This window comes from Habropoda laboriosa, unplaced genomic scaffold (genome assembly GCF_001263275.1).
Source record: "Habropoda laboriosa isolate 0110345459 unplaced genomic scaffold, ASM126327v1 scaffold28, whole genome shotgun sequence".
In the NCBI taxonomy this organism is placed as follows: domain Eukaryota; kingdom Metazoa; phylum Arthropoda; class Insecta; order Hymenoptera; family Apidae; genus Habropoda; species Habropoda laboriosa.
Window position 1 is genome coordinate 2,393,454 of NW_017100174.1, and position 25,025 is coordinate 2,418,478.

The 25,025-nt window shown below is 34.6% G+C and overlaps 3 protein-coding genes across 11 annotated transcripts in view; 2 read left to right on the forward strand and 1 right to left on the reverse strand.

The window, feature by feature from the left end:
* LOC108578740 (protein fem-1 homolog CG6966) overlaps positions 1 to 14,215 on the forward strand; it is a 24,034-nt gene extending 9,819 nt beyond the window's left edge. Inside the window, exons 1-9 of one of the 7 annotated variants that reach the window (XM_017942118.1) lie at positions 3,769 to 3,830; positions 4,221 to 4,418; positions 11,687 to 11,837; positions 12,073 to 12,273; positions 12,410 to 12,661; positions 12,750 to 12,906; positions 12,988 to 13,411; positions 13,493 to 13,699; positions 13,785 to 14,215. In XM_017942118.1, coding sequence (XP_017797607.1) covers positions 4,377 to 4,418; positions 11,687 to 11,837; positions 12,073 to 12,273; positions 12,410 to 12,661; positions 12,750 to 12,906; positions 12,988 to 13,411; positions 13,493 to 13,699; positions 13,785 to 14,198 — 1,848 coding nt within the window. In that variant the 5' untranslated portion in view covers positions 3,769 to 3,830; positions 4,221 to 4,376 and the 3' untranslated portion in view covers positions 14,199 to 14,215. Of the gene's footprint in view, positions 1 to 3,768; positions 3,831 to 3,997; positions 4,034 to 4,220; positions 4,419 to 10,879; positions 11,123 to 11,686; positions 11,838 to 12,072; positions 12,274 to 12,409; positions 12,662 to 12,749; positions 12,907 to 12,987; positions 13,412 to 13,492; positions 13,700 to 13,784 lie in introns of those variants that run through there. The other 6 variants (XM_017942121.1, XM_017942120.1, XM_017942123.1 and 3 more) reach the window with 6 other exon arrangements.
* Positions 14,216 to 18,476: 4,261 nt separating this feature from the next.
* On the reverse strand, positions 18,477 to 21,355 carry LOC108578752 (myelin expression factor 2). 2 transcript variants are annotated; one of them, XM_017942138.1, is made up of 9 exons: positions 21,219 to 21,355; positions 20,564 to 20,939; positions 20,169 to 20,471; positions 19,833 to 20,079; positions 19,584 to 19,760; positions 19,066 to 19,505; positions 18,839 to 18,974; positions 18,640 to 18,717; positions 18,477 to 18,580 (listed from the first exon to the last, which is right to left on the reverse strand). In XM_017942138.1, exons 1-8 carry the CDS (start codon positions 21,251 to 21,253, stop codon positions 18,662 to 18,664), a joined length of 1,770 nt encoding a protein of 589 aa, XP_017797627.1. In that variant the 5' UTR covers positions 21,254 to 21,355; the 3' UTR covers positions 18,477 to 18,580; positions 18,640 to 18,661. The 2 variants fall into 2 exon arrangements, with proteins under 2 accessions (XP_017797627.1, XP_017797628.1); XM_017942139.1 differs by lacking the exon at positions 18,477 to 18,580 and having other exon boundaries at positions 20,567 to 20,939.
* Positions 21,356 to 21,896: 541 nt separating this feature from the next.
* LOC108578748 (probable isocitrate dehydrogenase [NAD] subunit alpha, mitochondrial) lies at positions 21,897 to 25,012 on the forward strand. 2 transcript variants are annotated; one of them, XM_017942134.1, is made up of 6 exons: positions 21,897 to 22,069; positions 22,371 to 22,476; positions 23,180 to 23,352; positions 23,592 to 23,826; positions 23,902 to 24,180; positions 24,257 to 25,012. In XM_017942134.1, exons 1-6 carry the CDS (start codon positions 22,032 to 22,034, stop codon positions 24,494 to 24,496), a joined length of 1,071 nt encoding a protein of 356 aa, XP_017797623.1. In that variant the 5' UTR covers positions 21,897 to 22,031; the 3' UTR covers positions 24,497 to 25,012. The 2 variants fall into 2 exon arrangements, with proteins under 2 accessions (XP_017797623.1, XP_017797622.1); XM_017942133.1 differs by having other exon boundaries at positions 21,897 to 22,058; positions 22,354 to 22,476.
* The last annotated feature ends 13 nt before the right edge of the window (positions 25,013 to 25,025 follow it).

A 25,025-nucleotide genomic window follows, 5' to 3' on the forward strand; every position in this document is an offset into this window, starting at 1 on the left:
AAAAAAAGAAAATTATAAAGCATAATACTATAATCCTATGCTTAAAATGTATTTTCTTGTGGCCGCCTGACAGCAACCTGTAAATCTGGCGTGACAGTGAACGTGTTAATAAGTAAATGTTGTTCAAATTATATCGTGTTTGATATCATTTTCATCAGAAAAATCTCAGCAACATGTTAAAAAAAATTCCAGATGAAGAGAAATTATATTTTTCTATTATGATTTGTCGAGCCGTGTAATCTCGTAAAGGAAACCGACTGGTGTAGAGTTACACGCTTGACTGCTGCGAGCGAGATAACATGGGCGCAGCAATGACGCAGACCTAGGCGTAGGACCATCTATACTGTCACTTGTAGAATCCAAACTTACTGACTCTTGTAGAGAATTTACTGTACATATAAAAAAGTACGTTAAGCGATACGCTTGCTTCTTGCAAGTTCACTGTGAATACCTTAACCATATTTCTTTCATTTTGGTAGTACGGAACCTCGATTAGAATCGAGAGATTCACAGGGTGAAAAATAATTTCGATTCTCGCTTCACTGGCTGCAATTTTATACATGTAAGGTGTTCGTACATTGCATTTCATTTTCCTCGTCTATTCATCAGATTGTTAGATTCGAGAGATTACAAGATACAGATAATGAGATACGTGTGTATCTTAATGCGGTTATGTAAATCATAATGCGCTGATTTCTTATCTAAACGATAATAAATTTAATGAAAAGCTTTCAATCGTTCAGTACGGTTCTACTCGTACATGAATATTTATGAACTATACAGTTTATCATGTTTCTTTCACAGTTCATTTGAGTGCCTCTGGAATTTTTTACATGTGCTTAGGGCATACGATGAAAATGAGATATTCGATGACTTGGCTTTTCCTTTGTATTTCCTTATTCATTTTGAAAGAAGTATAATACATGATAAATATTGACATAGCCGAATCTTGTAGTCACCACAATTTTATGCTTTGAATAAGTACGCGATGTTTACTCACGGAGACCCATTCTTTTGTTAAGAATGACGTTTTATCTCAATGTCGTGCAGCATTTGGCTGATGAAATAATCTGAAACACAGCGTCACAATCAGAAAAAGTAAACACATTGAAATATTTTTATATACAATCAAGAAATATTTCTCAATGAAATTCATTCAATACGATTTCCATATAAACGACTGTGAAATGCTATGAAGATATAAAGTATACAGAGACAATACATTTTCGAATATTTTGACTGAGTATTATGTACATAATGCAGATAAGCTTTGAAGCACGGAATGTGTTAAGTTTAATTTCCTGTCGAACTCCTCGACAATAATGTGGCTGGTTAAAGCAAGACCGGATAAAAGGGAGTCTACTGTATCATCAGTGAATTTAAATAATTTAACCTGTTAACAGAGTCATTCATCGACCAAAAACGCCCTCTGTGCGCGGAGTGGTAAATCTGAAGGGACGAGTTAATTCATCTTACTCGTTGTAGAGAGGTTTTTGAAAATGACGAATTTTCTCATTTTACCCAATTAATAGGTTAAACACCTCAAATCCATCTCTCCTGGTTACTCAGACATGATTTATTGCTCATTCAAATAAATTACTTTCGCTTACGTTTTACACATATTATATAAAATTGTTAATAGTATACGTTACCGAATAAGCCGCAACAAGCATAAAGTCTGTCTTTCTGAAGCGACAGTTGAACACAGTTATGCTTTACCACATTTTACCTGTAATACTTCTCATAATACTTTCCTTGAAGATTCACGTAACAGGCTCAGTTGGAAAGTAAATGCAATTTCATATGTAAATGCCATATTACGAACTGTTTCTTTCCACTCTTCTACTAATTCAATAAATGGTCTTCTTCATTCAACCGTATTTCTAAAACTGAATTTCGTTTACGTTCACTTCTAATGTTTTATTAATACCCTCCACATTAACAATTAACTAATTTGCTTTAACTCATTTTCAACAAACTTGCAATAATTACTATTTGTAAACAACAGTTCTTGTGTGCTGTACACAAAAGCATTCTAAAATTATCTAATAATCAGCTGAATATCAGCAGCGCTCTTCTGCGATTATGTCAATACCGTGTGTACGTAATTGGAGATTACATTTTACGTAACTGTATGTATGACGTTTTCCGCATCGGGGATTTGTATTCACGGTAACTTATGTATGTAATACCAGCGTCCATGTCATACCTGTTGCACCTTACCGAAACGTGATGGACAATCTACGGTGCGCCGTGTAATCGATCGCGTAATTATATTTTTCCTTTACGCCTATATGACGCATCGCGATGTATGATGACGTACAGAGAAGTGGTTTCCTCAGCGATACGTCACGTGATCCCTGTCTATTAACTGAAGCGTACGTGAACGTTGCGTTTTCTGTTCTTAATGACTACGATTACGATACATGTTATCGTGATACATAAGTAATTTTCGTTCATTCGGTATTTTCCATCTTAAATTATCTAATCGATCATTCTATTCAATTGCTAGTGACTGTTTTCCAGATACGCTCGTTTGCTACCACGTAAACAATCTGCAATGAAACTTAATAATCTATCGTTTAAAAACAAAAATAGCTGTCTATTGCTTTATACTTACTTCCATGTATTGGATAACGTATTATGTATGTATCCGGCATATTGACAACGTATCGTATCACGTTGCATTATCAAATATGTAAAAACACTTTTATAAAATGTGTCCACCAATCTTGTTAAAGAAGATGTTGTCTATCAAAAGTATAATATATTTACCAGTCATAAAAGGTCACTAAGAACAATGAAAAACAAATATATTATTCAATATATTTCTCAATACAATTGGACGATCATAAAGTCATACAAAAAAGGAACGAAGGTCATAGTAAACCACATGTTCAAAACACAGACAGAAACACAACGCTGCTAAAATAACATTTGCGCACCTTAAAATAGGCAAAGTTCAAATAATAAAAAAAAAAGAAGGTTCTGCAAAGAAAGTGGTAATGCCAGAACTCAAACAAGCTCGTAAATTTTACGTGTTTCACTTTCTTAATACTTGCGTAATATTATCACTTCTCTTACTCCGATGCATAATTTCACTGTTCCAAATGTTAACACCAATCCGCTATTTACTGTAGCTCTTTTCTTTCTTAATATTTATCCCTAATATACTTCACGTTAATTTTTATTCTATTTGTTTCCAGGTAATCCACTAGATTGTGCTTCAGATTTTAGGTCAAGTATCAAATAACAATACTGTAATTCGAATAATTCAATATCTTCCTTCCAACGGTCTTGGTATTAAAACCAATATGGCGGAACGCGTATTCTTCATAACCGCGTGTGTACGCGCCACTGACTCTCCCGTTACGCAACAGTCGGTAAGAGTTGATCAGGAAGAACAATTAGAAAGTGTACACGGTGTACTGGTGCATAAGAGCAGGCTTATGCGACCGTTCAGTCTGTTGCATAAATATCGGTACACAGGGCCCACTTTCTCGCGCTCTATACGCGACTCAGCCACCAACCTGACCACGTCTGGTAAAGAAGATCCCTCTCTATCTTTTTTACTTGAAGCTTGTCTTTCTCCTACTACTTAATCTCGACTTCCTAGAATCTCATGTTTGTACACACTACGGGGAAGCCCCGAAGGAACAGTGGTGAGTCAAATGTAAAGCAAACTTGTCGGTTTTCCCCACTACAAAACTGTGAGAATTTTTCCCCGTTGTTAGACGTTTTCGAAAAGGTAGTCAGTTGTTCGTTAGTCGATAGACTTGTTGATTACCGATCGGGTCTCTAGTCGATGTTACGGTCGCCTCGAGTGTGATGTAAGTTTTGGCCACTAACGTTGCATTATCGAGTTAAGCGCGTCACGCATTTAGATTCGTACACATGCATGTACATATGTCGCTTGCAGTGAAAATACTTTCTCACCCCAGGCGGTGACAATGTGCTATGCTTTCAAACCATTGGTGTTGTTACGCGTTGAATCATCGCGTGTGTTTACAAATACGTGCATCTAGAAAGAAATGTATAGCTTTTTTTACACGTTTTTTCTTTTAATCAGTGTACTATAATTATATGAAACTTATAATTGCGCAGAATTTTAATCTTTTTTACAGCGGCAGTAGTAATCTATGGAATAGTCGGATTATTTTTTTGAATCTTCGCGCGAAATAAAAGTCGACAGCAATCTAATTTTGCTTATCTTGTGAAAGGTTGCATTATAGTTGACGAGTCACGTGATTCTTGAATCACCGTGCAATTCGTGTCATCTGGGCATGAACAAGCATGAATGAAAATGAGCATTTTGCTTATTAATCGAGCAAGAAATGCAAGTGTGAATCGCGTTTCGGGAAAAGGAGGACACGAAAATGGAACGATTTTTCAAAACGTGCAAAGATTATAACGCAGAGGTGAGTTACACATCCCGTTTCGTTCGTTATGATACATAATTCATCTGATAATACGTACGCTCGTGTGTGTGTGTTTTATGCGTACTTTTTCGGTTCGCGGAAAACATTTGTACAATTTAAAGTCATTAAACGATTGTCGATAAAAACATTGTCGTTCGGTCGAGCGTGAACGCGAAAGAAACAATAATTCATTTTTGCGCGTATACCTACTGTACGCTATTTATAAAAGTGCTTGCTCATATTGTCGCTATAAAAACAAGAAATATTTCAGTCAGCAAAAATTCCTTTGTTTTTCTATCTCAATTGCAAATTGCAAAGTTTCATCTATTTACTGAATCATTTATACAAAAAGAAAAGAGCTGACCATCGTGAAGATTTTTTGCGATTGAAGTTACCGTTAAAATGTGAACCCACGTGCTCTGAAAATTTGACACAGTTTTTGCTCGTGAATGATGCAACCTCGTAGGCGTTTTTAGAGCTAGGGAGAAGCAAAGATTATTTTTACAAAAAGCATCACGTAATCGAGCAACTAAAATTTCTGAAATTAATTTATATTGTTTATATAACGTAAAAGGCAAATTTACGTTATCGATAGTTAGTTAATGAAATGAAGAGTTTAAAAATTTCTTTCATGGCAAAGATTTTCACTATGACAACCTGTATATAAATATAGCAAATCACCTGCAGCTGTACTTTCAAATTTCTCTCTCCGCTTAAACACGTGTCCCTCAGCATTGCTTGGCTACTTTTCCTGGTTGTTATAAAGTGAAATGTGTGCTCTCGAATGATCGCGCTTATAATTTACTTTCACGTAGGTAATGATAGAAGGGTATCGAAAAATGAAGATGCACGTGCGTTATATTCAGGAAAAGGCAGGATCTTCTTAAATATTCCGCTACATGACATTCACCATTCGTGGTATTTTCAGTTCCTTATAGGATTCTTAATATGCATGTGCAACAGGTAGTAAGATTCATCTTGGCATCAACTGCATAATATTTAGTTGCATAACAATGGATTATGGGTAGCCTCATGCTATTCATAGGAAGAGTATTATTTTCACCATCAACGTAGAAAGTGTTTCTAAAAGATGTTCTTTATGTGATTCCTAACTTCAATTCTGTTCTTTCATATTTTAAATAGACAAAATGAAAAAGATGAAAATTTGGAAATTTAAAACTAATATATGATTTGATAATGCCCCTCGTGTTTTATTGTTTGAAAGACCTAATTCTTAATGGTTCACCCGATATATTTGCTGATGTTGAATCTGTTCTTGAAATAGGATTCCACATCCGTATTTCAAGGCGCATTTGCATTCGAGCGACGTTCGTCCTCAGCGTTCGTTGCCTGCAGAAAAATAAACTGTTTCTTTGAATTTATTTTTCGCCATTTCTGAATAAACCGCGCATACACGACATATACATGTTTATTTATGGCGTATTCTCAGTAACAGCAAAGTACGTCACTCACATTTCCATTCTTCCTTACGAGATTGTTCATTAATTATCATGCTAATAGATAGAGGCAGCTGTTTCGAGGTCAATATACTCGGTAAACAGCGGCACTTCGTGAGTTAGTTACGTATCTATGTATGTGAGATATATTATGTATCGATGGCCAAGTAATTTGATTACCTACTTGTAAATCGTGAATAAATGCTTGTGTTGAGAAGGAAAAAAAAAACGTAAAGTCTGGAAGGAAATGAATTATTCCCCTAAATCAAAAATTATGAAGAAAAGGGTGTATTAAAAAAAGAGGGTTGAAAGGAAAATGATTAAAAAACAGGATTTTATGAAATGCAAGAAAAACGAGTATATAAATTTAACAAAAGTAAAATGCAAGGTTATAAAAAACCTGTTAGTGTTCTATCAATATGGATTAATAGCTAATTCTTCAATCTTCATCATCGTATCTTTTATGGTTAAGATTAATCCATTACGATATTATGTTTACTGTGTAATTAAGTTGTAATAATTTCACCTATTATTTAGAATGACAACCTCTTTGCCAAAACTCGATTAATAACGGAAACATAATGTGTCACGAAATATTTGTTTATAATATTAACGACAGATTGTATATACGTAAATTATTTTGTAAGTTGTGTAGTACATTAATTTTGTTCTTATGGATTAGTGCACTCTATCGGCGACATTATTGACATAATTTGCAGTAATTCTGTAATACCGACGTAATCTTGCTCGGTCTAGAAGCGACTAGGCGAAGTGTAATGGACCAGAAAGCAATTACGTTTGACAGCAATGACGTGATTTCCTCTCTTTTTTTCTAAACTGAAATTGTCTTATGGTTGCTGCAATCAACCCATAATCCTGATAGTTTCGTTGTTGTGTATAAGATTTATACTTCTCTGGCTAGAATTTCAGAATATTGAGTTGAGCAAACAGTGGTAGCAATCAATCAAATCGACGAAAATGTGTCAGGTTTTTTAGGTTAACAAAAACAGTTGACACAACTTTTTGAAAAGAGCGTTATAAAGATTATTTTATGACCGAAGATATGCATTCCCTATTGTACTCATAGAATTTCATAAAGTTCCTATTTTGTAACAATGTATATATAGTTAAACACACGTATATAGTACATGCATGTCAACTCACATACGAACGTAAAGCTTATTCAAGGACAGTAAACTGGAAGGAAAGGAAATGATATTGCTAGATGAGCCTCAAATAATCGAGATTACAATCTAAGAAGGAAGAGAATGTGCGATGAATTCTGTGACAGATACACGTTACATATTACCAGCTCATATTTCTTACTGAATGATCGTAAAGAAAGAGAATGTCTCGAAATAGATGTAAGTTCTATCAGGTAGCTTTTGTTCCTTAAATTACGATTACAAAATGTTAGGTTATAATCTGCGTCAAAAGCATCCTTTGGAATTTTAATGAATGCAATTTTATGTGTGTCGAATAAAGAAAGGTATTTGTATTAAATTATCATGTAGTAGAGGTTTAAAAATTTAGAACATTTATGACTTATTTAACTATCGATATATTTTAAAGTCGCGTTGTACACTACTCGTTAATTATCGCTCATGAAAATATCACCTTTAGGCTAGTGCTGACACAAATTTTATGTTCTGTAAAGTATTGAGTATTAGTATAATTAAACAGTTTCAAAGATCTCTATAATTACGTTATTCTATTATAAAAAACATATATCGCGATAATACTTATACGTATTCTTAATCTATCGAGACTTAAGGTCGACCTTCAAACATTGATCTTCAATTTCCTGCTGTCAAACAAGGAAAAAAAATTCGGTTCACTTATGTAACAAACTATTTATATCGAACTAGTTCGGATATTTGAATAATTGATTTCGTTCGATAAAGTTTGTTTTATTCCAGTTATTTTTAACGTATCGGCATTTTTTGTTTACGTTTTTATGTCACCTTTTTAATGTTCATATCCATACTGTTTTAAAAGAAGAAGAAATTTTACAATCTTGCAAAGTTGATTATTTTGTTTAAGTTATAGCCGTAATATTTCATCTGCTAACGCCATTTCCTTTTTAAGCTTGTTGGGCGTCGTGACATTCCTAACCTCTTTTCCTGCAACAAATGTTATTTATGTTGTATCGTAACTAGAAAAGTATACCCCATGTTCTACGCAGAAGACTTGTAGCATGAGTCATAAGTACTTATCATTCCTAATGGAAGACTTTACGGCAAAATAATAATACGAAATTAAATATTCCATGAAATATTAAAAAAAAAACGAAGTAAAAAATAGGATATGTATGGATTAAATGAGATAAGAAATTTGGCAAGCTGCCTATTTTTATTCAAGGATCATCAAAGCGATAGGATCCTATAATTAAAATGCTAACACGTGAAAGATACAAATAATATATCGTCTCCTAATATCACAGCTAAATATAAATCTAATACGATTTTTATATTCAGTGAAGTACTAATAATACGGAAATCTTTTATTTCCGACAAGGCGATTCGTTTTTTCGTTTAAAACTATACATAATCTCATGTTCATTAAAAACGTCTGAAACAATCGATATCATCATTAGCATCTCTTGAGCAAAAAGGCTATTTATATTGTTCATTGTTAAACGAGGTTTACCAAGTTCGATCTTTTTCCCAAAAGACTCCGTTTCGGTATGTTCACTGTTCCCATTACCTACATTTCTCGTCAGAGCGTATCCAAAAACCAGCAAGCAGACCCGTGAAAAAAAATCGGTCAATCGAATAACGGAATGTGTTGTCCGTTTCACGCACATCGTGTGCGCATGCGTGTGAGCGCGAAGTTCTAGAACAAGAGTTACACATAAACCCGGATTTACACACTTAATTCATACAATGTAAATCTAGACTACATATATGTGAAGAAAAAAAAAGATAAAGAATTCAAGTGATAGTGTAAATTGAAGATTAGGCGTGCATAGATAAACGGATGTAGAGAAGAGTTTAGAATGAAATACAGAAACGGTGGCGAATGAAGACAGTTGATAAAGTAGAGAGAACAAAGTGATAAATGATTGGGCGAAAAAAATATGGAAGAAAAACGAGCCTGTTAGTCTCACCTCCCATTCGATTCTCCCCACTCTTTTTCTAATGCATAACGACGTTTTGTCCATTCACCATTCCTGGTCACGGGCCTAATGGTACCGATTATTCGTTTAACGGGACCTGCATGTCCATGGTGGTGGCGAACGATGATTTCTTTAGCAGCTGACCGCCGGTTCAGGGTTTTGTACATCGGTCAGTCGAAGAGTACGTTGTCGCGCGCAAGCATTGGTTCTGCTCTCTCGAAATCGATCGTGTTTTGCCGGGAACGCTTTTACCGACGTGTTTAAGACGTTACAGTTGAATCGACGAAACGGTTCAGTCGTTTAGTTGGATCGGAAGTTTTAGTTGATTTAACATGATTATGCACGATGTTGCTAAGTTGATTCACAGTTAATAGTGCCCACGTTTTATACCGATCAGTATTGGTTTTTTATACAAACATCGAAAGATACGTGAAACGATCCAGAAATTCGCTTTTTCATAGTACAATTTATGGTTCTGTGGTGAATTTATGCAGGAACGTGACATAGGAATCCACGGGACGTGACAACCACCACATGGTTCAAACGGATACTGTATCTAACATATTATGTGTATACTACGAAAAGTTTTTCTTTGAGAACAATACTCGTTTGACCGCTCTCAGCCAGTGTTTATACTTTTTTCTTCGCCTATTTCTTGTTTCAAGTTACGAAGTATATATTACATGTGAAAGTAGTAGTTTGTAGTTCGTATTACAGAGAATTGTAGGTAGTAATGAAAACAAATACATTTCTGAATTGATAAATCTTACCATCCAGAATCGTTATCGTTAACAAGCAGACACTGCTACGTTTGCACGTTTGTTATGTGAAAAAGAAAGAAAGGTATTGGCTATATTTATAGTCAGGGCCACGATATAGCGAGGTCGCAACTTAAACTCTCAAAAATCGGCACCAATTGATGCTGCGGCGGCACTCAAGGGCGTGCGTTGCACTCTGTTTAAGGGTTCCAACAATAAATGAATGGTAGCACATGATTTGGTATTTCAAGTAGAAAAAAATAGGTATTTCATTTACAAATGGAAAATATGTTAATGTTAATTACTATCTAAAATATTTGTAATTTCTTTCTGTGTCCACAGCTACACAACCTTTTTGCATTTTCTATCTGTATATAACACGAGCAGATAAATTAAGATGTTAAAGACCTCAATAAGACCTTTACTACCTGTAACCGTACTTCCAAAAGCGGTTTCCCCCAGAGGGAAAAACCCTAATTTGTCTTACCTGCACGCAGTTTTTAGTAAATATATTAGAATCAGTTTGACTTTCACTGGATACAAGAATTCTTCGTACGGTCCTGACCATGGTTTCAAGTACTTATCTGTTCGTATTTCTGTCAATTCTCGGGTTCCGGCAGCTAAAACATGTTTACTTTGACGCCTGACCGATTTTACGACCTTGCTATACCGTTGCCCCAACTATACAAAGGAAATTTTCCGATCATTAGTGACACGATACTTATTCGCATCTCGTGCACGAATTCAATTAGTTCGATAATTATCCACCTACAGTTTAGATGGCGCACAAAGATCCAGATAATCTTTCAGTCCGGAATATCCAATCGATATTGAAAAAATTAAATTACAAATTATCTTCTGTAGATAAGTTTAATTTACGAATTATTATTTAAGATTAGTAACATTGAGAATTGAGTATCTGAACTTAAAAAAATACAACATTTTTTCGATAAAAAAGCTAAGAATAAAGATAAAGAACATCGATGTGAAAAGGAAATTAGCCTAACGAAAAGACGATACGTAAATGAATGGCTAAGAGGTGGGGGGAGAGGAAGGAGGTGAACAAAAGCGTGTGCAGGTACATAAGAGAGAAGAACAGCAGAGTTTTGGAATGAGTCAAGCCTTGTTGAGTACTGTGTGACTACGTAAAGAAAGTGCATATTTATCATTCGTCGGAAGAAAGATACGCCGGTGATTGTGTTCGCGATAATTTGACCAAGTGCAGTTGTTATCAGTGTAAAATTCGTGACAAGTTAGCGAATTATTCGTAGTGGTGCGAGTGTGTTATTCTCAATATCCTTAAAAAAGCGTGCATTCGTCCATCTAAGGACGAATTTTAAACAATTCAACACGGGGTCCATACTATCAATAGTAAGTTAGATGGTGAAAATGTAAAATGCGTATTTCCAGAATAAACTACGTACAGATAAAAAGTGGAGTTTATTAAAAGAGATAGTTAAACAATTGGTTGTGGTAGTTTCAAGCGTCAAAGTGCATTTCATAATGGGTATTTTGCTTGTGATGTTTACGTAGAATGACATAGTGTTTCACTAAAAATATCCGCTAAGTCAGTAGTTTGATAAAAAGGTTTAAATAGTGTCCATTAAAAAAATGAAACAAAAAAAATGACTAAAACGACAACACAAGTAATCTTTATTAAACAAAACAATGCTTTGACTACTGCTTGAAAACCTTAAAAATGTCTGCATTACCGATTGAACCGTGAATTATATTATTCTAAAAGTATTATTCAAATAATTGTAAAATAATTTTCAGCAAATCCGATTATTTTAACTCTCCCTAATTGTTAATTTTAAATTACATCTAAATTTGTTATTTTTAAAGAAACTAAAATAAAACAATTTCATGCACATCATTTCAATCATTTTGGAGACAAAGTTATAGAAATTTTCTAAAATATAACCCGTAATATAGTTGCAGGATATACAGCAGCAGAATCCACAGTTAATGCTCACACTATGCGTGAAGAGGTCAACGTTAGTTCCATTCTGCCGCTATGGACACTACGATATAGTCAAATATCTCATCGAAAGGTGCGGGGCGGATGTGAATCTGCCTGGCGTAGGTAAAGCCCACCAGGTCATTTTATTTAATGTTTCGTCGAACTTCTCGTGCGTCAGCATTTTTTAGAACGCCATGAATAAGAATGTAACAAAATTTGGAATTTTTACGAATAAAATGTTTATGCACCATGATATCTCTGAAAGAAATAATTAATATCGCAATATTTTAACCTTTTACACATGAAATTATTTTTTATATGTATACAATTTTTAATATCACGTTTATTATATTAACAGTGGTGTTCGATGACAAGGAGATTGAAGATGCGTCGCCACTATGGTGTGCGGCTGCGGCCGGTCATTTGGATTTGGTTGTGCTGCTGGTGCAGTATGGTGCTAAATTGAATTCCACCACCAAAACATACTCCACACCTTTACGAGCAGCTTGTTTTGACGGTTACTACGAAATTGTCAAGTATTTGGTGAGACGAGGTGCAGGTAAGAATCATTTGCATAATTCTTGAGAAAGAAATCAAAATGGAAGTATTGTTATTTGATAGTTTCAAATAATAAGCTATTTTTGTCACCCCCATAGACAGAAACAGTGAATTATATTCTCATTATTTGATTACAGATATCGAGATAGCGAACAGACACGGTCACACAAGTTTGATGATTGCCTGTTACAAAGGTCATACTAAAATCGTCAAGTTCCTACTTGACCGGAAGGCACAAGTTAATCGGAAATCCGAAAGTGGTGGCACGGCACTTCATGACTGCGCTGAAAGCGGATCCTTAGAGATCGCAAAGATGCTCATCGAACATGGCGCCAGAATGTGCGTCGATTCCGATGGAGTATCACCACTCCTAGCAGCAGCGCTAGCAGGTTAAAGCAACAAGTTTCAAGCATAATTCCAAAAGTGGTGACACTCTAGTAAAAGATGTTTTATCACAGAATTATTTTGACTTTGCAGGCTATAAAAACGTTTACGAATACTTCATTAGTATACCCAATCTGGTGAGTCGAAAGGAACGAATAGATGCGTTAGAATTGCTGGGCGCCACGTATGTAGATAAAAATGAGGACATGATGGGGGCATTTGATCTTTGGAAACGAGCGATGGACGAGAGGTTTGTGAAGATTCCATAAATGGATGCAGATAATGTAGTTTGACAGATTTTATGTAGAAATGCAAATAACTTTCATTCTAGGTATCGAGATGATTGCCCTGTATTATACAAACCACCATCGACCGCTATAGCAGCTTACAACTTCGCAAAGGAAGTCACTGATGCTGACTCATTAAACGAATTATTAAACGATCCGGACCAAATACGAATGCAAGCACTGGTAATTAGAGAACGAATATTAGGACTAGGTCATCCTGATACTATTTATTATATACGCCAAAGAGGAGCAGTATACGGGGATGGCGGAATATTTGACCGTTGTATTAAACTTTGGAATCATGCATTAGATTCAAAGCAGAGTATACTAAGACCACTGGATGAAACGACTCTAACTGCTCTACTTTGTTCCATCCAAGTCTTCAGCACTATGATAGACAGACAACAAAGTTCTGACCGAACAATACCGCCGATCCAGAACGAAGGACTTGTAGTGTTTAAAAAAACAGTAAGTTGCAAGGATGAGGTGTATTAAAGATTTGATCTGTTCTTACAGATAGTAATACGAGGTGTATATGCATTATTTTAGGTGCTACAAGTGAAACTTGGAAAACAAATGTTGGACACAGTACCATTTTATGAACGTAATATAACGCATCTGAACGAAGCTCTTATGATCGCTTTACGTCTAGCAAGTTTGTTAACGCATGAAATGCCAGAAGAAAACACCGAAAAACATAAGTCATTGTTTCTAGCAATTCATAAATTAGTTAGAATAAAAGCCAAAGGCACTAATGTAAGTCAATTAACATAAATAATTTAATAATTCTATATGTATTAAAAGCTTTCTAATAAAAATTAAATATTAAATTTTTTTACAGGACAGCGACCTGATGCATTTAATTTTTAGTCGTCACATGATTGGAATTGGACCGAAGTCTCCGACGTATAGATCCCTTTCGCCACAGTTACTGAAAGCTCTGATAAAAACCGGAGCTGATGTCTCAGCAAAAGACAAATTTGGAGATACACCATTACATAAAGCTGCTATGTTTGATGCACCTTCCGATCTTATCACCATTCTTCTCGATGCTGGTGCTCATATTGATGCTGTTAATAAAACCGGTAGAACTTTTGAATCGTCCGTAAAAGATAGACGTCAATACGAGGCTGTGTATCCTGTAAGATACATTACACTCTCCTGCTTAGCTGCCAGAGTAATTCGAAAAACATATAATGATACGATTTTCGAGTTGGTACCAAATCATCTTCGAGACTTTCTTCAAATGCATTAGTGATATTAACAGGCGACGCCAGAAATAATAGGTTATTGTTTATCATATAGCAAGTGATATTTATTTGTTATCTAAATGAGAAAAAAATCGACGATTTTTATATCTTTTTGGAAAGTGCAGAATTACTATCAGAACGTATTTCGAAATGGAAAATGAATGAAACCCATCCTCGAGTAATTTGTTATTAATGAATATGTATTAATACGATATAAATATCTCGAAATTGTTGCGATTAATTCTGCACAAATCTATTTTGATGACTCATCTAATGTTCATTGCTAACAGAGTTAGTTAGTAACTGATTCACATAATATGTGAATTTTCAAATTAATACCACAATATGATCTTCATAGAGATTTATTCATTGACATCAATTACGATAATTGTTTATAGATATCAGTTAATGTGATTTTAATGTATACCTGGCTGACAGCCTTTCCCTTATATATAAACCCCAACTTTAATAATGATAATAACAACAATAATAATGCGTTTTTATTACACATTATAAAGTTACTTGAATGCAAAACTAAGAAAGTGAATGAACGTGTAACAATGAGTGTATAATGGGTAGAACTCGATAATAAAAGGGCTTTTAAACCTAACCCTAAAAGCGGCTTCTCTACGGGAATAGAATCTGAATCTTCCACCTTCGATGAAGGTGTTCCGTATACTAAATTAGAGGGATTTTTTTTAGAGAGGTACAGTACCGTCCTTATGGTTCTCAAGAAGCAAATACAGCACTCTGACATATAAGTCAGAATCGGATAAGAACTTATGATATGACAGCTATAGAATTTTATGAAAATTTAGGAAACAAAAAATTGTTCAATGGAATAATTTTAATCTCGGGGACTGTCGCAATCTGCATAGATTGCATAGCTTCCTTACTTCACCCGGAAATGGCGCTCAGGGACGAGCGAACGGAGATTCACCCGCGCGCTATCATGAACGACGCGTACGCGTGACTTCTCGGTTATCGATCGCTGTCAAAAAAATTTGACTTTGCACCGCTATTTTTATAAGGCTTAAAGAAATGGGTTTTTGCCGTCATTACGACATTTGTATAAATTTTTGAAAAAACTGCAATTAGTCGGAATCGTGAAGAAAATAGCGAAGGTCGCTTTTAACGCGTACGCATTTGTTCTATCGCGCGCGGGTGAGCCTCTGTTCTTCGTCCCTGAGCGCAAGCTCTACGCGCGCTCCTATTGGCCAGTGTTTTTCGTTAATAATTCAAAAATGAAGCTTCAAACAACATTTTGCTAAAGGAAAAAATTGTTCAGAGTCACCCCAGCAACCCCCCATTTCCGGGTGTTCGAGGAGTTACGGGACACCCTGTATGTTCAACTAAAACATTACGTAATCGTAAAAAGAAACAATTTTACTGTAATACAACCTTTGATACAACAAGGAATAATTTAACATAAAAATGTATATATGATATTTCTTGAAAACAGTTCACTTATATCAGTCTTTAAGCTTACCTTTATTCAAATGTGATAAATATATACAGATTATAAGTATTGTACAGAATTATATGAACTTAGAGTATACACGCGAGATGTTCCAGTAAGGTGCCCCTTATTGAAAGTCGACAAATAATTTCACTTGTCACTAATTAACACGACTGATTTTCACACAGTAAAGCCGTGTAAAATTCATAATTTCATGTAACTTCGAATTATTGTATTTTCTGAACACGATTCTGTTTTAGCAATTGCATTCACACTTTTTATCATTTTACACAAACACTATAATTCTCTATAAAAATGTATCTTACGTATAAAGTCGCACAATTTAACTTTTTTATAATGTAAAGACTGGAAATACAGGAATGATTAATAATATATGGAAATGTTTACTTTTATTTAGTAAGATAGTGAATTTTTTCCCTTGTAAAACTTACCACTCGATTACCTTGCGGTTGGACGAGGTAGCTTTCCTGGAAGAACAACATACTCTTAAAAATCTGTTTTTTAAATTCTCCGACTTACCCAGTTTCCTGTAATATGATAGCCGCAATTTAAAAATTATTAATGTACTCAAAATATGTTTAGTGTGGTCCTGCATACTGAAAATTTTGGTATTTACATATAGTATTCGAACAATTTCAACAATGAATCTGTAGAGACAATTTGATCAAAGAGGAAAAATGCAGTTGTCCCTATTTTTTCCACATTCGTTGAAACATATAACATCCTTCCTCTAGAATTTCTCATAGAACAACAAAACACAACTGATCAATCACTTACGACGGAAATAATACAACAAACCATTACACACGATCTCACGCATTATGAAATAAGACCCTATCTGACATCAGTGGCACTGTAAGAAAAAAAGACCACGTCCTTCAAGTGTTAAGAAACAAATTTGATAACCACATACAGTGGAGATTGACGATAGTTGTTAAAAAGTTCCACACGTACAGTAATTTGAGCACGTTTTAAGTATTTCATTGATGATCGTGGCAAAGACCAGAACATAAAAATATTTACTACCACTTACCATAGAAATTATAGTTAATTGTGAAATACTGTAAATATTTTGTTTTTACGTTGTATAAATTCACTTAGAATATAGGATTTCGCAATCATTTAGACTAGATACTAGATTATCGATAAATATGGAAGATACACTCTCGATACTACAATAAATAAGAATCAACTACGATGTTAGAGATGAAATGCTACATTACCAACCAATTTTAACTTCCCTCAAAAACCTGTTAATCCACTATTTCAGTCAATAGTAAAACTGTTAACAATTTTCGAAGGAAGAATACCACATATAACTTGATGATTCGAATATCATTTTAATGATGCGTTCCAGTGGTCATTGATGAAGGAACAAATTTCAAGCAAATTATTCTTTCTTGAACCATATTCACCATAGAGGAATAGAAAACCACAATCACCTGAAAAATGTCTCACCTGCGATGTAAACAAATAATCACACACACCTCATGAATCCCAAAAATAAGCAGGGAATTCTATATCTAAAGATACAATTATAAAATTTTTAAGCAGAAATTTCTGTTTAGAGTGCAATGCATTTGAAAAAAAACTCATTCCTTGTAAATGTATTGCACACATAAAAGTTGCAGAAACGATATCCTCTATGACAACGCATATCCACAGCTTAACCTGCTTAAAGTATAAAAGAGTCACAACAACACAGAAATAAAACACAACGACCAGCGTATTTTTTTGTAGTCAAAACGGATTTGGATTTTATTCAATCACTGTCATGATGTCGTGGTTATACAAGAGTGTTATACAATGCGCAGAATGTTCCTCGAGATCTACATGGCGAGAGGAAATATGTTTACCAAAGAATATACGTATAAAATCAGCAGAAAAGCCTTATTATTCCTTTTCTTAAATACCGAAAGATAAAAATTCATTGTTTTGTACACAAATTTTATGTATTTTTTGGTAAACATACTATTGATGCACAATATGTAAGACAATTCTGCCAAATTTAGGGTATAAGTCATCCAATGTTCGTTCGCTGAAGTCTCAAGACGAGTGAACTGTGGGAGGGACCTTCCTAATGACAACTAAAATTTTGTATGCTGTACTACACTTGAATCTCCAAGTTACTAGAACGATGTGGCGCGACGAATAAAAGATCAGATCGCAGAACTACAATGAAAACAATACAGTCCCCTGTTGAGCCATGATGTATCTTACTATGTAATAGATACAAGAATAGAGTGCGACCGATACCACAGACAAACTCGACACACGTCCACGATCTGTGTAGGATTGTGCATGAAAGTATCTATCATACATGGATAAACTTTAACTCGTAAAATCCGTAACGGCTATATCGCGTTAGTATTTATGCTTGAAAGATTAATCTGTCCCTGATAGATAGACCAGTCCGCGAACGACCAAAACGTCATACGTTCGACCGGAAAGTGGGAAAACTGATTGATCTCTCGTCGTGAAAATTAAGAAATTAACTTACAAGCTACGTTTGATAATTACTGTAAATAGCATAAACCTACATACTGAAAAACCTATAGATTACGTTGAACATTATGAACCTAATTCTAACAACTAAACTATATATCGATCACTCGAAAAAAGATTGATTTAGGAGTGAACACTTAGTAGACTTCCACTGTAAACAGAAACGATAATCTGGTAAAAGAATTTCGAATGAAACAGTCGTAGCAAGGAAGGGTGATCATCGGCAGCCAATGAGTGTTTCAACGTTGAAGTAGGCATAAAACACGACTGTTGATCTTCCAACGACAGATACTTCTCACCCACTGTCCTAAGTTCTGCCACACAACTAGGATGAATTTCAAGTATTGTCATCAGGAGTGGAACAATCCTGCAGACGACATACGAACACCCAGTCTCCTCTCGCTGCATCAATAAGTTATGGTTAAGCGTCAAACTCTGCAGAGGTTCTCTATTAATGTTACCTTGAGTGTTATTTTTCAGCTTTTAGTAAAGGCGAACATCGATCGTTCTGCCGTCGATACGCGACCGATTCATCATAGCTGTATATACACAAATATATTAAGGAAAATCTTTTGAATGATAAATCTCCCTTAGGATGCACATTCACACAATAATATATGAAAATGACCAGTGTTATCAGTATATTGTTTGAAAGGATACACACAGCACGTTCAGCATCCCATTCAGATGCGAATCGCACCATGCCCATGTCAGTGCCTCGCATTTCAGCAAATTTCACCTCCCCCACATCTTGGAATTTGTCCCGTAACATTTGCCATGTCGTATTAGGCGGAAGCTGTAACAATTATTTTTATTCTGGTAAATGTATACATGTCGAAATAAATGTAGTCTAATATCTGCATAAGCATTAACAAAAATTTACATACATTTCCTATGAGAATTGTGTCTGACATTGGTCGCGAACCATTTGTGTTTTGTCTATTGCCACCCCCTCCTTGACCTTGATTGCCAGCGAAACCACCCCCTCCACCAGGAACACGATCGTTGTCCCCTCTGTTGAATCCACCGTCAAAATCTCTGCCGCCCCCGAAGTTAGAACCACCAAAAGCATTGTTTCCACCGAAGCCTACATCATTGTCCATTTTAGATAAGCCTCGCGGCGCAAAGGAATTGTTGCTTTGTCCGCCAGCTAAAGAGGCTTGTAAATTAGACAAACCTCCAACTCCTCCGCCGAAATTATTTAAGTTAGAAGCCAATTCATTTGTCAAAGATGAATTCAGCAAAGAACTGGTGGTCAGGTTAGCACTCAAACCTCCAGCAAGACTTGCTTGAAGAGCTGCTGCATTTGTATTTGTTAAAGCAGATGCTACAAATACATAATCATATATATATGTATATACATTAGTTTCTTTTTATTCATTTTATTCTATCTATTAAGTCTTACCTAACTGTGCTGGTACAACATTGTTTAAGCCAGCACCAAAAGCTCCAGCAGCTAATACAGGAGCCGAAATAGGATTCACAACAGGTGGGTTATTTGCTTGTACATTGGGAATGTTTCTAGCTACATCCATTAGCCTATTACCACCAGCTCCAAGTCCCATTCCAATTCCCTTTAAACCTATTTTACATTTAAGGTTTATTTTTGTTTCCTCATTTTGCAATAGAATATATTATGATAAAATAGATATACCTTCTGGTAACTTTGGTGGCATGTCTGGTTCATTTGCTCTGTCAAGTCGAACAGTCATACGTCTGTCATAAAGTTGTTGATTGTGAAGCATTGATATAGCCTGTACAGATTCTACTGGATGATCATACTCTACAACTCCAAATCCTCGCGATTTTCCATCTTTATCCTTTCCTAACTCAACATGTAGTACTTTACCAGCTAATTTAAATACTTCCAACAACTTCTTTTCATCCACTTTATAGTCAAGCTAAAGATGCAAGGTGAATTGTTGAGAATTGATTTTTAACTTCTCATTTAATTTAAGAGTTTATAGTTTGTGCAATAAGATGTACTTACATTTGCCACAAATACTCTAGTAACTAAAGGCCCATTAATACCTAAAGATTCTAAAAACTGAGTACTTAAACCATAGGTATTTCCAAATTTACTGTCACCACCTCCACCACCACCTCCACCTACACCACCACCTCCACCTCCTCCACCGCCACCACCACCACCACCACCACCTGTAGGGGCATTCATATTTTGACGCCCACCACCTTGTGGTCTTGGTGGATCTCTAAATCTATCATCACGAACTCTTTCATTGTTGCGAGCTGTTGCCAACCGACCATATTTATCACGCTCAATATCAAAGTCCTAAAAAGAACATGTTGTGAAATGTGTTCGGAATATTGAGTAGATTAATAATCCAAATAGTAGGGTCTTTGCAAAAATAACAATATACTAACTACCTCTTTGACGACCAGCTTTCTTCCCTTAATATCATACCGATGCATTTTTTCTACAGCAATTTTTACTGAGTCTGAATCTTCAAATTCAACAATTCCACAGCCTCTTGGTTTGTCATTCTCATCAGTAAAAAGTTCTACATGAGCAACCTTCCCAACCTCAGTTCTGAATAAATCTTTAAGATCTTGCCAACGAAAATCATAGGGAATGTTTGATACATAGATTCGACGATCTGAAGCTTTGCGACCACCACGATCGTTTCGTTCCCTACTGCGATCACGACTCGTAGAGTTTATTCGATTTTGCCTGTCTGACCTCCTATTACGATCGCGTTCCCTACTCCGGTCCCTTTCGTCATTATTCTGCACTTGACTCCTAATGTTTAACAAGATTACGTAGAAATAACGCGTGAAAAAGAAAACACGTTTTACTGTTGTACCGAAATATACTAATAGATTATGCTACGTTCTTTTTGCTTTATGTCTTACACAAACTTTAACCATAGTTGTGAAATTAGGAAAATATTTTTCTAAAAACTTTGCATCGTCGATATATTGGAAACGTATTAGCGTCGGTTTACGTTAATTGTACATCATTCTCCACGCCGACAAAGAACTTACGATAAATTATTACAAATAATAATTTTATACTTACTCCTCTTGTTTGAGCATCGTTGAGGCTTCTTTCATTTAACAAACTAGATTACTTGAAGAACTTATATTAAAGTTCGCAGTTAAAAAGAGTAAAAGACACCGTACATGCAAACATACGCGATCATGAAGCGTCTTATAAAATGGCCGACTTAGGAAGTGCTAAAACATACCGGAAACTACTGTATTCAAAAACAGATTTTCGATTTAAAAAAATACGAAGGGAGATATGAAAATCGTTTGCGTATAATTTTTTGACAATTATTTAATTGCTATCGCGTTACGTTGTAATTCTGAATTTTACTTCATACTTTTAGACAATATTATACGGTCTGAAGTTATTAAAATATTGAATATAACCAAATTTTAAATTTTCGAACGCAAAACATTGAATTTGAAAAAAATTAAAACGGAATTTGCAGCCAATCAAAATTTACATAATAAAATTCGGTGTTTGAATAGATTCTCTTAAACGTTACAAAGATATTTATTTTTCGATATTTTTATTCTCGTCATTTGTTATTTGAAAGAATATCAATAAAAAATTGTAGAAAGTAATGTCAACTGTTAAAATTAAATTGTTCCAATCATTCTTAATCACTGTCGTGTGAATCAAAATATCGATGGATGTGGAGCCACTCGTCATATTCTATACGTCGTCCGCTATGTTCCATTTCCGAATAGCAGAAGACATCGTTTCGTGGGAACCAATCACGAGTGTGACTGGTTCATCTCTCGTTTTTGGTATTGCTTCTGACGTGCGCAACTTCTTTGGGTGGTGGAGGTTCGTGTTTTTATTGTAAAATTTACAAAGAGAATGGCAGCGCAGTGGATACGAAATGCAGTAAGTAACACGTGTCAATCAAGAAATCCCAAGAACAATCAGTGTCCTATACGTAACCCCACTTTTTCCCAGATGTAAAGGTTAGAATCCTCACAGATTGGTTATATATCTTTCTGCTTGGGTGTAATATCTTGGCAGTTTGTCTCCTATTCTTATATCATTTATAATTTTTCTATCTCCTTACAATGTCATATTTTCCAAATATTACTTTTGCTTTCAATTTCTTTACGAAATATGATACTGCTTTTTTGTTTTTTTTTAGTAACTGCTAATTATATCTGTGTTTTATTAACAGGTTCCGAAAATCGGCAGTGCCCGTTTTTACAGCAGTAAAGTTCACAAATGCACACTTATTCCTGGAGATGGTATCGGGCCTGAAATTTCTGTCGCCGTCCAAAAGATTTTTGATGCTGCCAAGGTAAAGCGATTTTTGTAGATAATTGTACAGTTTGTCGATTTCCGTGATGCACGATATTTTTGTATAATATGCATGTTCATTAGTTGAATGAAAATCTATTGATAATATTTCACTTTGACACTTCTGTTACATATTTGCACAGTAGTTACCATATTCTAAGTATTTATTTTTATTTTATGGATTACTTGTGGTTTGAACCTTACAAGGTGACCCTATGTGTCCTACTACTAACCTTAAAGAGTTTATTTTAATCTTACTCTTATACAGGTTGATCCAATTGTAGGCTAATTCAGTCTGATCTTATTGTAGCAAAGGTATGTTTTTTAATTTGTATATTTTTTTTATAAACATGTAATGTTTGCTATACAGAAACTTCAATGAAATGCATGAGATTATCAATCTATTTTTTCTTTCATATAAAATGGCAATGTATAAAGTAGTTTTAATGTTATAAAACAGCAATGTAATGTCTTTTGACATGAATGAAGAAACTTTAATAGTATCACTCATATATCACATATTGCATAACACTATTACTTAACTCTTAGCATTTACATGTATATTATTGTATATCTATGTAGTTTGTTCTTTGATATGACAGCATTAATAAAAGTGAATACATTTACCCTTAGATAAAATTTTATCACAACATTTTCATTTCCTAGATGTGTATTTATACTTGTAATATTAACTTAAATACCAGGTACCTATAGAATGGGAATCTGTCGATGTAACACCAGTAAAAGGTCCAGATGGAAAATTTGGTATTCCACAAGCTGCCATTGATTCAGTTAACAGGAATAAAATTGGTTTAAAAGGTCCATTGATGACACCCATAGGAAAAGGACATAGGTCTTTAAATCTTGCATTAAGAAAGTAAGTCTACTTTTATCTTTGTGCAATTAAGAGGAATTTCATGCATTTGTTTTAAACATCTGTGTGTATTGTCTCAGTCTTAATATAATTGACTCAAACTGTTTGAGTTACATAATCATAAATAGCATTGTAAACATGCAATTATGTGAATTAGTTCAGACTGTTGCATACATGGATTTGAAAGAATTTAAAAATTTGTATATTCTTGCTGTAATAAATAATTATTTTTTGTTTTTCAGAGAATTTAATTTATATGCTAATGTTCGACCATGCCGTTCCTTAGAAGGTTATAAAACACTATATGACAATGTTGATGTTGTCACTATTAGAGAAAATACAGAGGGAGAATACTCTGGCATAGAACATGAAATTGTAGAAGGAGTTGTACAGTCTATTAAATTAATTACAGAGGAAGCTTCTAGTCGAGTAGCAGAGTTTGCTTTTCAATATGCTCAGGATAACAATAGGAAAAAGGTTTACATTTGGTTTATTCAAAAATAAGTTGCAAAAGTATGTTAGAATGACTGAAATGAATATCCTGATTTATAGGTGACTGCTGTACACAAAGCAAATATAATGAGAATGTCAGATGGTTTGTTCTTAAGGTGCTGTAGAGAGGCTGCTCAGAAATTTCCTTCTATTAAATTTGAAGAGAGATATTTAGATACAGTCTGTTTAAACATGGTTCAAGATCCTGGTCAATATGATGTACTTGTAATGCCTAATTTATATGGTGATATTTTGTCTGACATGTGTGCTGGACTTGTAGGAGGACTTGGTCTTACACCAAGTGGAAATATTGGTTTAAATGGAGCACTGTTTGAATCTGTATGTATCAGAAAATTTACAACGTTTTGACAAATGTGATAGTGCGTAATTTACTAAGAACTTTATCTGCAAATAGGTGCATGGAACTGCTCCAGATATAGCAGGTCAAGATAAGGCAAACCCTACAGCATTGTTATTGTCTGCTGTAATGATGCTTAAATACATGGGACTAAATCAGCACGCAAAAATTATTGAAAATTCTGCTTATGATACTATTAAAGAAAGCAAATATTTAACAGGAGATTTAGGTGGATCTTCAAAATGCAGTGAATACACTAATGAAATTTGCAAAAAAGTTCAAGCACTAGCGAAATAAATATAAAGTTTATTAAACTGCCAAATACTCGTAGAAACAATACATGTGAGGTAAAGTGCTGTTTTTGAACATCTCTGTAATTATTGTTTTTAAAATTATCTTCAATGTACCTCCCTCAGGACAAATCAGCAATTTGGTCTGGAATAAGTTGCAGAAGTTTTCAGTGTAGGCAAAGAATAACTTATTCATCTGTTCCCGTTCATTTAGATAATTTTTGTCGAGTACTTGATCTAGTTTATTATTATAAAACTTAATATCACTCAACTTCGTGAATCTGTTAATGTGTAACAGCATTTATATGATTTTATTATAACAAAACTCAAGCAGTTTAAACACGCGTATTGACTGAGTGTACATTTATATATGTTTGTCACACTTCTTTATTTTAAAGAAGAATTCTGATAGAATCTGTAAAAAAATTAGACATATAAATTAATCTAGGAACACTGTACAATACTTTTAAACGAAGTTGTGAAAGATACGTGGCCTCGAGTAAAAATTTCAACAAACAACATTGCGCAGTATTATA